The sequence below is a fragment of the Oncorhynchus masou genome, unplaced genomic scaffold, assembly GCF_036934945.1.
Source record: "Oncorhynchus masou masou isolate Uvic2021 unplaced genomic scaffold, UVic_Omas_1.1 unplaced_scaffold_610, whole genome shotgun sequence".
NCBI classification, from domain to species: domain Eukaryota; kingdom Metazoa; phylum Chordata; class Actinopteri; order Salmoniformes; family Salmonidae; genus Oncorhynchus; species Oncorhynchus masou.
The window spans coordinates 420,492-435,009 of NW_027012524.1; the positions used below are offsets into that span (position 1 = coordinate 420,492).

At 38.2% G+C, this 14,518-nt stretch overlaps 1 protein-coding gene across 1 annotated transcript in view; it reads left to right on the forward strand.

Moving 5' to 3' along the window:
* Window positions 1-12,258: 12,258 nt before the first annotated feature.
* Window positions 12,259-14,518, forward strand: part of LOC135536392 (transcription factor COE3-like) — a gene marked incomplete at its 3' end in the record, with an annotated part of 48,924 nt that continues 46,664 nt past the window's right edge. The window contains exons 1-4 of the mRNA XM_064962737.1: window positions 12,259-12,993; window positions 13,275-13,431; window positions 13,790-13,853; window positions 14,329-14,384. Coding sequence (XP_064818809.1) covers window positions 12,854-12,993; window positions 13,275-13,431; window positions 13,790-13,853; window positions 14,329-14,384 — 417 coding nt within the window. The remainder of the gene's footprint in view (window positions 12,994-13,274; window positions 13,432-13,789; window positions 13,854-14,328; window positions 14,385-14,518) is intronic.

Consider the following 14,518-nt stretch of genomic DNA (forward strand, 5'->3'; position numbering starts at 1 on the left):
TAGTCATTGTCTCTGATTGGGAACCATATTTACAGCCTGGGTTTCACTGTGTGTTTGTGGATGATTGTTCCTGTCTCTGTGTTTTGCACCAGATAGGGCTGTTTTTGGTTTTCGCACGTTTGTTATTTTGTTAGTTTATCGTGTATAGTTTCTTTATTATAATAAAATGAATAACAACAACGCTGCATTTTGTATTGTTTGGAAATTGTTGAGGAAAACGTTTAATTTAATCCATTTTGGGATACGGTTGTAACGTAATAAAATGTGGAAAAGGGGGAAGGAGATCAGTATAGTTTCTGTATGTGGGGAATTTTCGAAACTTTTAGTACAAAACTCCAGACTGGTAACATTCATGATGCAGTTTTACATTAAAAACCTTTTCTGGTGTTTTTGTTTGGAGATATATTTCACCACACAACCAGTCCAAACATATTTACTGTGAAATACCGTGAGAAATGTTGATTTAAATCAACAAAATCATAACACAATGACATATTTAAATGTAGTTATTTTAACAACTAGTTTAACCAATACCCATCAAAATGGACTTAAAATCTAATTTCCTTCATTTTTATCCCATGTGTGATCATTGTAGACATCTTTCACAATCATTGATGCAAGAAAATAAATGTAATGTTCATCTATAATGACACTGTAGGTGTAATCAAATGAAACACATTAAATGAATGCAGGCGCTAGTTAGCCTGTTATTTGACCGTAGGGCTCATCCACATCATAGTAAATGTCATCGTTGTTCATACACCCGGGAACAACTCTTAGAGGGGTGAATCCAAGCCTGACACACAGTACGAGTCAAAGGTTTGGACACACCTGCTCATTCAACCAAGCTGGTTGAGAGAATGCCAAGAGTGTGCAAAGCTGTCTTCAAGGTAAAGGTTGGCTACTTTGAAGAATCTAAAATCTAAAATATATTTTGATTTGTTTAACACTTTTTGGTTACTACTACATGATTCCATATGTATTATTTCATAGTTTTGATGTCTTCACTATTATTCTACAATGTAGACAAAAGTGTCACACCCTGGCCATAGTTTACTTTGTATGTTTCTATGTTTTGGTTGATCAGGGTGTGATCTGAGTGGGCATTCTATGTTGTGTGTCTAGTTGTCTATTTCTATGTTTGGCCTGATATGGTTCTCAATCAGGGGCAGGTGTTAGTCATTGTCTCTGATTGGGAACCATATTTAGGTAGCCTGGGTTTCACTGTGTGTTTGTGGATGATTGTTCCTGTGTTTGTGTTTTGCACCAGATAGGGCTGTTTTTGGTTTTCGCACGTTTGTTATTTTGTTAGTTTAATCGTGTATAGTTTCTTTATTATAATATAATGAATAACAACAACGCTGCATTTTGGTCCGCTCCTCCTTCCCACAACAAAGCCGTGACAAAAAGTTTAAAAAAAATAATAATAATGAAAAGCCCTTGAATGAGTAGGTGTGTCCAAACGTTTGACTGGTAGTGTAGGTCTGGGTTGATGTCATTGCATGTCTCATCCATGGCCTGAAGGAAGGTGGTGCGCTCATGGGCATGGCATTCATGCACCATCCACGTGTACTGTAATCATGTATAGTACTTCTGTATTGTAGTGGTCCTTTGTGGCTCAGTTAGTAAGCACATGGCACGAGCAACATTTGAGTTGTGGGTCGGATTCTGGGCTGGGCTCACATAGCTACGTAAATTATATGTACTCTATTGGCATAGACTTATTGTTGTCACTTTGGATATCAAACTAATGGCATTTTTATGTAAATGGCATATATTACAGTACTCTATTGGCATATTTTACAGTATTACAGTACTCTATTGGCATATATTACAGTATTACAGTACTCTATTTTGGTATATATTACAGTATTACAGTACTCTATTGGCATATATTACAGTATTACAGTACTCTATTGGCATATATTACAGTATTACAGTACTCTATTGGTATATATTACAGTATTACAGTACTCTATTGGCATATATTACAGTATTACAGTACTCTATTGGCATATATTACAGTATTACAGTACTCTATTGGCATATATTACAGTATTACAGTACTGTATTGGTATGTATTACAGTATTACAGTACTCTATTGGCATATATTACAGTATTACAGTACTCTATTTACATATATTGCAGTATTACAGTACTCTATTGGCATATATTACAGTATTACAGTACTCTATTGGCATATATTACAGTATTACAGTACTCTATTGGCATATATTACAGTATTACAGTACTCTATTGGCATATTTTACAGTATTACAGTACTCTATTGGCATATATTCCAGTATTACAGTTTTATTTCATATTTTATTTAACCTTTATTTAACTATGTAATATAATTTATGCAATTTAACTAAGCAAGTCAGTTAAGAACAAATTCTTATTGACAATGACGGTATTACAGGCCTACCAAAGGCAAAAGGCCTCCTGTGGGGACAGGGGGATGGGATTAAAAATAAATAAATAAATAATATTTATATATATTATATATATGTATGTATATAGGACAAAATACACATCACGACCAGAGACCTAAGACAACAGCATAGCAAGGCAGCAACACATGACAACACAGCATGGTAGAAACACAGCATGGTAGCAACACAACATGGTCCAAACATTATCGGCCAACATGATCTTGCCAATATCACATTTTTTAAAGTTACTGTGAATAAAATCTCAAGTCATTTTCGGTAATAGTACTTATACTTTCTCAAACATTATGTTTCCACTTTACATTATCAAACATTATGTTTCCACTTTACATTATCAAACATTATGTTTCCACTTTACATTATCAAACATTATGTTTCCACTTTACATTATCAAACATTATGGTTCTACTTTACGAACATAATATTTTATGATGTAATTATCAAACTCTGTAGTAGACAAAACAGTTTGAAAACTGAGAACAGTTGGATTATAGTCATAGTCAAATGTATTTGAATAAATTAGAAGACAATCATATCAAGCATTGCATTGTGAAGAGCAATTTAATTTTATATGAAAATGTATGTCAATGTGAAACATATATTTCTAAATGAAACACTTGTTAAGTTTGGTGAAAAAGTGACTGCATGATTTTTGTGTTTGTTGTACTTCGTCAATTGAAAATGTGCTTAAGAGTTTTGAAACAACTGTCTTTTGAATGATGTGTTTTGTGTTAAATTTACCCCCGCAGCTGTGAAAACTGCTCCAATAATCACACAATAATGATTATGTCACCATTTTGACATAGGCTGTATCGACCGTGTGCATAATTATTAGGTTACTCGCATGAGACCTATTTAAAGTGTAGACCGAGTTGAATGATTTGAGCTATTTGTGCCTGTAGGTGGGGCACTGTCGCCGCGTAATGGCGTTTCTTCACACGGGTAACTGCCGGCTGCAGCTGTCAAAATAAGGTCACTATCACCCATGGACTGGGCTGTGGTTCTACGTTTGAGTTCTCAAATGCTACGTGATTTGAACATATGCCCCCCCCCCCCAAACCAATTATTGCCAATTTGAGCAATTTACGAGAGAAACAATTAATCAAATGGTATGGATTAATCTGATAGAGAAAGACAGGGCAGTATCCTAAATACATGGTTGAATAATGTGAGGCCGTTTTATGAGGCACAAGTCGTCTACATTATATCTGACCTCTATGTGGTTATATCAGAGATGATAACGTGTGAAGGTGGCAGGTGCACATCTACAAATCTTTAATTATGGAAGTCAACTGTTTTATTCAATAGGATCCAAACGAATCTAGTTCTTATTCTGAAATTGGGGAGCGGTTGACCCAACCACTCTCGGTTCACTCTCGATTTCCACTGGATATTTTACATGTTAATTGCCTAGAATAGGTCTCGGTTTCTTTATTCATTTCCCCCCTCCTTCTTTATATGACTATGGCCCCGGGCTGTGCCGCGGGCAAGCCGCACAGCAGCTCTCTCTTCATTTGAGCACCAGAGTGGAAATGCTAATGATACAGCTACTCGGGTAGGCCGCTTGACATAACTCAACCATCTCACATGTTCTTCTGCACTGTTCATCAAGACATTGTTTTAAATCATTTAAATCAGTAGTATTGTATTACAGCCTAATATACTGCCATTAGTAGACTAGTACTGACCTGTTATAGTGGTATACCCTTGTTTAATATTCTGTAATACTGATAGCATAATTTAGGCGTTATCATTATCATCAGAATCATTATTTGACACTAATCACGGTCACATCGCGATGATTAAGGGGGACGTTGGAATAAAGGATTAGACACTGTCAACAGTAAGATCACATTGTTCTACTGTTCATCGTTAGTCTTAATAAACTGTGCAACTGGATTGTAGGCTTTAATTACCAGTCAAGCAGATAAGGAGTGAGGTAGGCTAGGAGCAGCGGTTTGATTGGTAGGCTAGGAGCAGTGCTTTGATTGGTAGGCTAGGAGCAGTGGTTTGATTGGTAGGCTAGGAGCAGTGCTTTGATTGGTAGGCTAGGAGCAGCGGTTTGATTGGTAGGCTAGGAGCAGCGGTTTGATTGGTAGGATAGGAGCAGCGGTTTGATTGGTAGGCTAGGAGCAGTGGTTTGATTGGTATGATAGGAGTAGCAGTTTGTAAGCAGTGCTTTGTTGGTAGTCTAGGAGCAGTGGTTGTTAGGTTGGCTAGGAGCAGTGGTTTGGATGGTAGGCCAGGAGCAGTGGTTTGGTTGGTCGGCTAGGAGCAGTGGTTGGTAGGTTGGTAGGCTAGGAGCAGTGGTTTGGATGGTAGGCCAGGAGAAATTGTTTGGTTGGTAGACTAGGAGCAGTGGTTTGTAACAGTTGGTAGGCTAGGAGCAGTGGTTTCTAGGTTGGTAGGCTAGGAGCAGTGGTTTGGTTGGTAGTCTAGGAGCAGTGGTTTGTAACAGTTGGTAGGCTAGGAACAGTGGTTTGTAACAGTTGGTAGGCTAGGAGCAGTGGTTTGTAAGTTGGTAGGCTAGGAGCAGTGATTTGTAATGGTTGGTAGGCTAGGAGCAGTGATTTGTAATGGTTGGTAGGCTAGGAGCAGTGATTTGTAATGGATGGTAGGCTAGGAGCAGTGATTTGTAATGGTTGGTAGGCTAGGAGCAGTGGTTTGTAATGGATGGTAGGCTAGGAGCAGTGGTTTGTAATGGTTGGTCAGTGGTTTACGGTTCTAGGAGCAGTGATTTGTAATGGTTGGTAGGCTAGAAGCAGTGGTTTGTAACGGTTGGTAGGCTAGGAGCAGTGATTTGTAATGGATGGTAGGCTAGGAGCAGTGGTTTATAATCTCAACAATCACTCTCCAATCTGCCCTATTACCAAGTTCTTCGCCTGTCGCATTTTCAACATTTATAAAGGCTATGCTCGTTTATCAGATTAAAATTGTTGCAAGTAAAATACACATTTAAAGCTTTTAAATAAAACCGTTCACCTTTGAATTAAAGGCTGATCTGTATTAGGACATTTGGACAGAATGAAAGCCGACACCGACTCAACTTCCCAGCGGTTGCACAAATTTCAGAGTTAATTATCCCGATACATGTTTCATTAAAGCCAATTACAATATCTGAAGTTACCTAATCGAACCATTTTTCCATAATGAAGGTGCCCCCTTGACATTAGAAACTTTGAAACAAATATATTTATAATGTTCAGAATGCATTTTAAAAGTATCCGATGGTTTATCAGGGTCTATCGCTATGCTTTCTTTGCATTTAAATTGCTATGACTACAGCACGCTGTTAATTGATGCCTTGTTTATTGTAAGGAAACAACCGCATTTCTAACTGGCAAACAACCCCGATTGTAAAAGCACTTGAATTAGGTTCTGTTTTGTAATTGTGTTTATTTTAAATTAATTTCTAATTTCCGTCAACTAATCAAAACTGTAAATCTTTCGTTGACTGATTTTATGACCGTGACTATTAGATAGCGTTTTGTATTTATTTATATGAATTATTTTCCTTCAAGCGACACCAAAGCAAGCCTAAATAAGACATGAATGTTCTGAACATCACATATACATTAACAACATAGGTTGTCAGATGTTTACTCTATACACTAATTAGATCACGTGTTGCTTTCTAAAGGGTCAACAATCTATTGACAAACGTAACGGTACTGTGATGCGCTGAAGTTTGCCAGGAAATCTCGATAGTGGTGGTGGTCTTTAAAATGACCAAAAGGAGGCGCTCTTCGTCAATATTTAGAGCCAAACGAGCAACGCTTTGCATTAAGGTTACAGATGCTGGATTGCCTTTGACAATTAAATCCTTTTTTTTACTGTATATTCAGCAAACCCGGACTATTGTTTTGACTTGTGAACTTCTGTATTGAGATATAAGCCTACACATGAGAAACAATATGTCGCCATTATGTAATATTATTCGGCCTGTGTATTTCTATGTACAGAGCCTCCAGAAAGTGTTCACGGCTATGGACTTTTTACACGTGTTGTTGTGTTACAGTCTGAATTTAAAACGGAGTACATTTAGATTGTGTGTCACTGACCTACACACAATACCCCATAATGTCAAAGTGGACTTGTATTTTTTTTTTTTGAAATTGTTCCAAATGTATATATATAAAAAAAGCTGAAATGTCTTAAGTCAATAAGTATTCAACACCTTTGTCGTGACAAGCCTAAATAAATTTACGAGTAAAGATTTGCTTAACAAGTCACATGATAATTTGCATGGACAAACTCTGTGTACAATAATAGTGTTTAACATGATTTTTGAATGACTAGCTCATCTCTGTACCCCACGCATACAATTATCTGTAAGGTCCCTCAGTTGAGCAGTGAATTTCAAACACAAATTCGACCAGAAAGACCAGGGAGGTTTTCCAATGCCTTGCAAAGAAGGGCACCCATTGGTAGATGGGTAAAAAAAATAAAAAAAATAAACAGATATTGAATAGCCTCTTTGAGCATGGTGAAGTTATTAATTACACTTTGGATGGTGTATCAACACACCCAATCACTATGATGATGCAGGCCTCCTTAACCCTAACTCAGTTGCCGGAGAGGAAAGAAACTGCTCCGGGATTTCACCATTGAGGCCAATGGTGACTTTAATACAGTTACAGAGTTTAATGGCTGTGGTAGGAGAAAACTAAAAACGTTGTGGTTATTCCAAAATACTAAACTAAATGACAGAGTGAAGGAAGCTTGTATAGAATAAGCATTTTCCAAAACCTTCATCCTGTTTGCAATCAGGAACTAAAGTTAAACTGCAAATAATTTGTCAAATAAATAAACCTCATGTCCTGAATACACCACAAAGCGTTATGTTTGGTGCAAATCCAACACAACACATCACTGAGGACCACTCTTCATATTTCAAGGATGGTTGGTGGCTGCATCATGTTATGGGTATGCTTGTCATCGGCAAGGACTATGGAGTTTTCTTTTTAGGGATAAAAATAAATGGAAATAGAGCTAAGAACAGGCAAAATCCTATAGGAAAACCTGGTTCAGTCTGCTTTCCACCAGACACTGGGAGATGAATTCACCTTTCAGCAGGACAATAACCTAAAACACAAAGCCAAATCTACACTGGAGTTACTAACCAGGACGACGTTGAATGTTCCTGAGTAGCCTACAGTGGTTACAGTTTTGACTTAATAAATCGGCTTGAAGATCTATGGCAAGACTTGAAAATCATTGTCTAGCAATGATCAGCAACCAACTTGATAGAGCTTAAATATTTTTTTTAGGAATAATGTTCAAATATTGTACAATTCAGGTGTGCAAAGCTCTGAGAGACTTACCCAGAAAGACTCACAGCTGTAATTGCTATCAAATGTGATTCTAACATGCATTGATTCAGGGGGTTGAATACATACCTGTATGTAAATTTGATATATCTGTATTTCATTTTCAATAAATTTGCAAAAAATTCGAAAAACTATTTTTCACTTTGTCATTTATTAACGTGTGTCGATTGGGTGAGAAAATATATATATATTTAATCCATTTTGAACTCAGGCTGTAAACACAACAAAATGTTGAATAAGTCAAGAGGTATGAATACTCTCAGAGGGCACATTAAGTGCTCGTGATTTTGCCAATAATCATGTTTGATTTCCTGTAATCATTAACAACATTGAATTTGAAACAAGCCACGGGGAAAGAGACGCAGCGCTTATAAAGCAGAGACGATCCTTTGTTTAAGAGTTGACTTATGAGCGGCGTATTCACGGTTATTGAAACAAATTAGAAGCATGTTGTTTTGCCATAAATATTAAGAACATTTAATGAGTAAGAAATGATTTTTTTCGTTTTAAAATAAGATTCCATCTGACATTCACGTTGTTAGTGACTCGCCTCTATAGTTTAACTTCGTGTGCTATCTAACAGTTAATTGTGTAATTTATTATGTGATGTTTAGGGCGTGGAATAATAATCTATGCAACTGAAAAACTGTCATAGATGCAGTTGAGTGTTTTTGATGCGCAGTCACTCAGCTCTGACATTTGGTTGATGATGGTGCAGTGCAGTCGAACCACACACAAAACACACACACACAACACACACACAACACACACACACACACACACTAGAGAGCGCGAGAGAGAGGAAGCTGTAAAAATGAAATATTGGAAAGTGCTGAATGTCGATATTTGTCTGAAGTGAAAGAGGACTTCTTTCAACTATATCTGAAAATATTTTATATGTGGATGATTCAACTGCATCTAAAAGAAGTTTCCTTTATGTTAAAACCACGTTTCTAAAAGCCACACAAAGCGTTCAAGTTCAATTTGTGCTCGAACCGTGAAAGCAGAACCCCTATATTGCCCAACCTGCCATCAACCACAAGCGGACTTGCATATTAAGGCTGCAGAGGAATTGACATTTATGGGATAAAAGATTACCTAACTAATGTCTCAGTTTGAGAGAGTCCTGTGTTCAATATTTTTGCATTGTCAATTAGTCTCTTATTTTATTTCGTGTCCATGTCATGTCAATAAAACTCTCTGTCCGCTACTTATTGTGAGTTTTCGCATCCCAGGCTGGCATTAAGAATTATGTGGACTATCTAGCAAAGTAATGAAACCATGTCCCGTTTAAAACAATAATATAATCGCGTCTTGTTGGATATTTTTCTTCTATCTGAGTTTCTTCACTCAGTGAAGTCTTGTTCATTTTTTCTGCTGCCACAGCATCCGGCTATATAGCCCACTGTACAGTCAGTAACACGACACGCTTCTATCGCGATCCGAGATGAAAACAGGGAAACCTTGGTATATTTAGTCTTTCTCTCTCTGTGCTTTGGTATGATGTTGCGACTGGAGGAGAGGAGAGGACAGCTGGGCTGTGGCCATCTCACCGACTTTGCCTTGACATCTGGGAGACCCATTGGTGTGTGGCACGCGAATCGGTTGATGTCGCTATTTAAATGCAAATTTGTGGGGGATCATTGAAGCCTCACCCCGTAAATTCACACAAAAGGAACACTTCACACACAATAAGGAGGAGGGTCGTTTTCTTCCGGAGGTCTTGGCAACACCAAGCAAATCTTATTCAAACCAACACTCCTCCTGCATGACTAACATTGTGGTTTTATTTTGTTCACCATTAGCACACTTCTCCAAATGAGATATAACATTAGCGATATTTTACAACTAAATCCGCACACATGGTCGTTATGATTAGAGCAGTATGGGCTACACGCACAGTTAATGTTGAATGCAAAATATACACAAGCTTTTTAGTGACTTGATATTAGAATATAATAGACGTATTGTTATCAATATTATTAATAGCGTTGTTGTTATTATTATTATCATCATTATTAGTATCGTTATTATTATTATTATTTATCTTGACTTATTATGCTATTGCTTTGTTGTGACTTTTTATCGCTAAAGAATAATCTAATCCGTGCATCAACATCATGACTTGTTGAGATGTCGCTGCGTGTGTTGCTGACGTTTAAACACCACCACAGAATAAGCACGTGCGAGAAGCACTCATATGTCAAATTGAGACATGATCATAAATTAAAATATGCACTTATATGTCCATCAACGTCCCGTTTTTTTCTTTCCGTCCTAAGCACCTTGATTAATTTCCGTCTGTCTGACGGAAGCAGTTAGAGAGGAAAGCAAAGTTAAAACTTGGTTGAAATGAAAGAGAGCATTTAGCACGCGACCAGATGATCCGAGAAAATGAGCTGAAATAGATTCAGGCTCAGCGCCTGTTGTGGCAGCAGCTGATTCCCTATTCCTGTCCAGATGGCTCCCAACACAGATTTGCATTCATTTTCGCCTAATATCGTCCAAAATAGAGGAGCAGCTGCATTTGTTGTCAAATAAGGTTTAAAACTCTTTTTTATGACGGGGTCGTTACCTACGTGATGGGGTTGTCGAACTGTCCGCGAACCTCTTTCTCTCCCGTCAACAGTATCAGTTTGAACAGGATCTGTCCTAAAAACCCTACTTTGGTCATCAGATTTCAGGCCCTTTGGTGTATAATCGGCATTAAACATATCATTAGGCTACTTGGTGCAATATGCCGTTTCCAAGACAGAATTATACTGAGATAAAAAAAAAAATGTTGGCAAGTAACTTAATTTATGACCAATTGAAATAACATATTTAGAGGGAAAAAAAACTAAAAAAGTCAAGTGCGCTCTATTTCAACGTTATAACATTTGACTTGCAACGCCGCAAACACGGCCTTGGTAACATCGTTCTACGTCACATCAATTTATCGAGCAAATAATAATTTATAAGCAATTTGCATATGAACCCATTAAAATGAACACTTAGTACAATATTTTCCGGGTTGACACAATAAATTGTAAATTAATAAATTGTAAATTGTCTAGAAATAGAATAGCTTAACGATATTATCCTAAAATAGTAATAAAATGCTGATTTTATTATACTTACGTATTTAATTAGGACGTGCAGGGCCGGGAAAGGAATGGATTTAGAGACGACGGAAGAACAACAGCCGCTTTGATAATTCACTTATCTTTGGCAATAGTCATTAACCCCCAACCCCAGCAAAATGCTGTCTAAAACACATCTCTCTTCCTTTCCACGTACACCCATCCCACCCCTTTAGTGCACGGGGCTGTGGGGTCCCCTGATAACCCAAATCGGACTTCACTTTTTTTTTGGCCGATTAATTACAATGTGAAAATATAGCTTTAAAAAAGGTCTGCAAATTGGCAACAAGAAAGCATTGCCCTGAAGGAGAAATACCTTCCGGTCATATTATTGTACTATTTAAAAGTGTTTCTTTATTATAATAAAATACAGGTCTGTTCTTCAGAAGAGAGAGGTTGGACACCGCTCATCCCCCGAGTCCGTTCACTGAATAGAATGATGTACACCCACATTAAACTAAATCAACTATCGTATTGAACATTCATGTATAGCACACATACAACCTGCGCATTGCATTAGGCTAACACATTGCAACGATGCCCGGCTGTTTAATAAACTTCATGACAGACATGAGGTATTGCACATTGAATCGATACGAGTTCTTACCATGCAAACGGTAGTAGCCTGGGATACAGACATCTGACGCATTTCCCGTTATAAAGAGAGTAATACCAAGGCTACTGTTTGCAGCAGAGTAACTTTAGTTCGCCGTGAGAGACGCGTTATATTCCATCACTTGAAACATGGCAGCATTAAAATAGCATTGATTAACTTTGATTATATATGCGCGTGGCGACCTCCTCTATAAAACATGCCAATTTAGATTTGGAAAAGCCTTAACAAATAGTAAGAGTGAAATATATCCCATTGACATTGTATCTAGTTTTGACCAAATGGATTGGAAAGTCCTTCCTTTATGCTCCTATAGACATGTTATGAGCTTCCCTCAGACTTTTAGTCGATATTTACTCATTCATTGCTGAGAACATCACATAGCAGCCTCCCTGGGTAAAGTATTTAGTGACAATTCCGCTCCATTCCCTATAATATTTTGTATCGGCGACACTCGTGTCCTTTAGGATTTCATGTTTAGTGAATATTAACGTCACATGATGTGAAATTGAGGGGGAAATCTCTACATTTGATGGAGGAAAAGTGGAGCTTGCCTTGCTGGAGCTCTCGGGTTTCAGCCAGGCAGCTATTGAAATGTAGGACTCTCCAGAATGAAGCTCGTTCAGGGACAGGACGTGTCACTGTTCCATATATGGTCGAAGCTCCGCCCACCAGCGCGTCATATTCTGACAGCGCGCATCCCGTGGGTTTAGAGTTTTGGCTCCCGGGAAAGGTTCCACTCCTCCGGGATAGAGGGTTGAGTTTTGTATGCTTCCATCCCATTCTGCAAGACGCTAAAGGCCTCTCATCAACCTCTCCTGTGTCCAGGAACACCGCCATAGTAATCATTTCGTTTATTTTGTCTTTTGGAGCTGGAGCGCATTGCCAGAAGTGGTCGATTCAACTGAAGCTTTTTTGTTGTTGTAAATGCTTGTTGTATGATGACTCCAGCTTGAGGAGCCATCACCAAAAACAAAAAAAAGTTTTCTTCAAACGCATTTCGAATAAAAACTTGAATAAAACAGATGCAACTACAACCATATCCTGCTATTTGAACGACTTCTTCAACGACTAGGATCACGTTCCAACCAGCTACCGATATAGACTACAGTAACCCACTCTGTGAATTGTTCATGTCGTGCCAACACAGGACGGGCTCAAGGAGACAGGACTTGTGAACTCAACTGGGACTTTTATTTCGTTCTACACGTTTTAACTACAACAAACTTATTTTACTGTTATTTGTCAACCGCCAAGAAGGAAAGATTGCTCTTCAACAACTACCTTCCTATTATTCTCATTTGGCTGGAGCGGGTTTGTACGAAACTGTTTTAATGTTTGGAATTCAGGAAAATATAGGCTTACCTAGAGGAGGGACGACAATGAAAGAGGAACCGCTGGGCAGCGGGATGAACTCGGTCCGCTCGTGGATGCACACATCTGGGGTAGTGGATGCGAACACAGCCGCCCAAAGGTACGTTTGCCAAACATCCAATTTTTAATGCATTTCTCAGATTGCCCCTAAATCCCCACATTGCCATGTATCAATTACAATCTCCCTATGCGACTCTTCTCTTCAGCGCGTTCTCCAACGCTCATTACATCATATTACTGTTAAAGTAACAAATCAAGAAATCTCTTGTCTCTAAAAACGTGCCTTTCACACCATCTCCCAATGTTGTCATCTGCTGCTCGCTCCATCTGCAGTGCATCTCTCCCATCTAACCGAGGTGCTCCTCTCTCTTCTCCCCGCAGCGGTGTGGGTTTGGCTCGGGCACACTACGAGAAGCAACCACCGTCCAACCTCAGAAAATCCAACTTTTTCCACTTCGTTCTTGCGTTGTATGACCGACAAGGACAGCCGGTGGAGATCGAACGGACAGCCTATGTGGACTTTGTGGAGAAGGACAAAGTAAGCGCCATTTCTTTGGATTATCGTCCCATTTTATTCATTTTCTTCTTTTTTTAAATATTTATTTTCACCTACACAGTTCATCATTTGGTGGTAAAGGCAGGAACACGTCATAGGCGGCGGAGGAGACACGTGCCGTTATGTGGACTTTCTAAATGACTTCGAATGTCACAAAATTATTTTATACATCTATTTTTTTATTTGTTTTACTCTACATAGATACCCCCCCCCCCCCCCCCCCCCACTTGGCCCCTTCATAATAGTCTATTTTGTGAGCTCATAATTACCACATCAAGACAAATATCAACAAAACACAGTAAATGTATGTGAACACTGATTCAATGCTCATTATTTTCAGGAACCAAACAGTGAAAAAACTAACAATGGGATTCACTACAAACTCCAGTTACTGTACAGCAACGGTAAGTGGTACGGCTACTGATACAGGAAATACACTGTGTGGGAATTATCATGAAGTGAATCAGTACAAATCAGGGACGCATGCTTGGACATTGATTCCGCCAGATAACGTTGTATGGTGGTTGTTAGTCCGATATTGGGTTACATTTTTAAAGTGGTAAATTGCCTCGCTCGGTGTCAGCTAGCATCGTCTATGGTTAATCCACGCTCAGTTAGCGATGCGGGGTGAATCAGATATTAATCCACGTTTTAACCTGACGCGGACCAGATGATGATCACGAAAATGTATTGAGATGACAGGTGTTTATTAAAAACAAACAAACCGTGTTTTAATTATATTTATTTTATGTCCGTAAAAATTGTAAGACATATATTTTCTAAAATATAATGTGGAAGCAAAATCAGAGTGTAAATTACAAGATACTTGTCGGTGTAAATGACAAGATATAAATATATATATATATACTTTATTCGCAGGTGTCAGAACAGAACAGGATCTTTTCGTACGATTAATCGATTCCATGACAAAACAGGTAAGATTTTTTTTATATATAATTATCTGCAATGCCAAATTGTATGCTTATGGTGCTTGAAATATAACGTGAGTTGTGGAAACGTGCGTGGTTTTCGAATTGACCCTATTACAGAAGATATATGCTTCAATTAT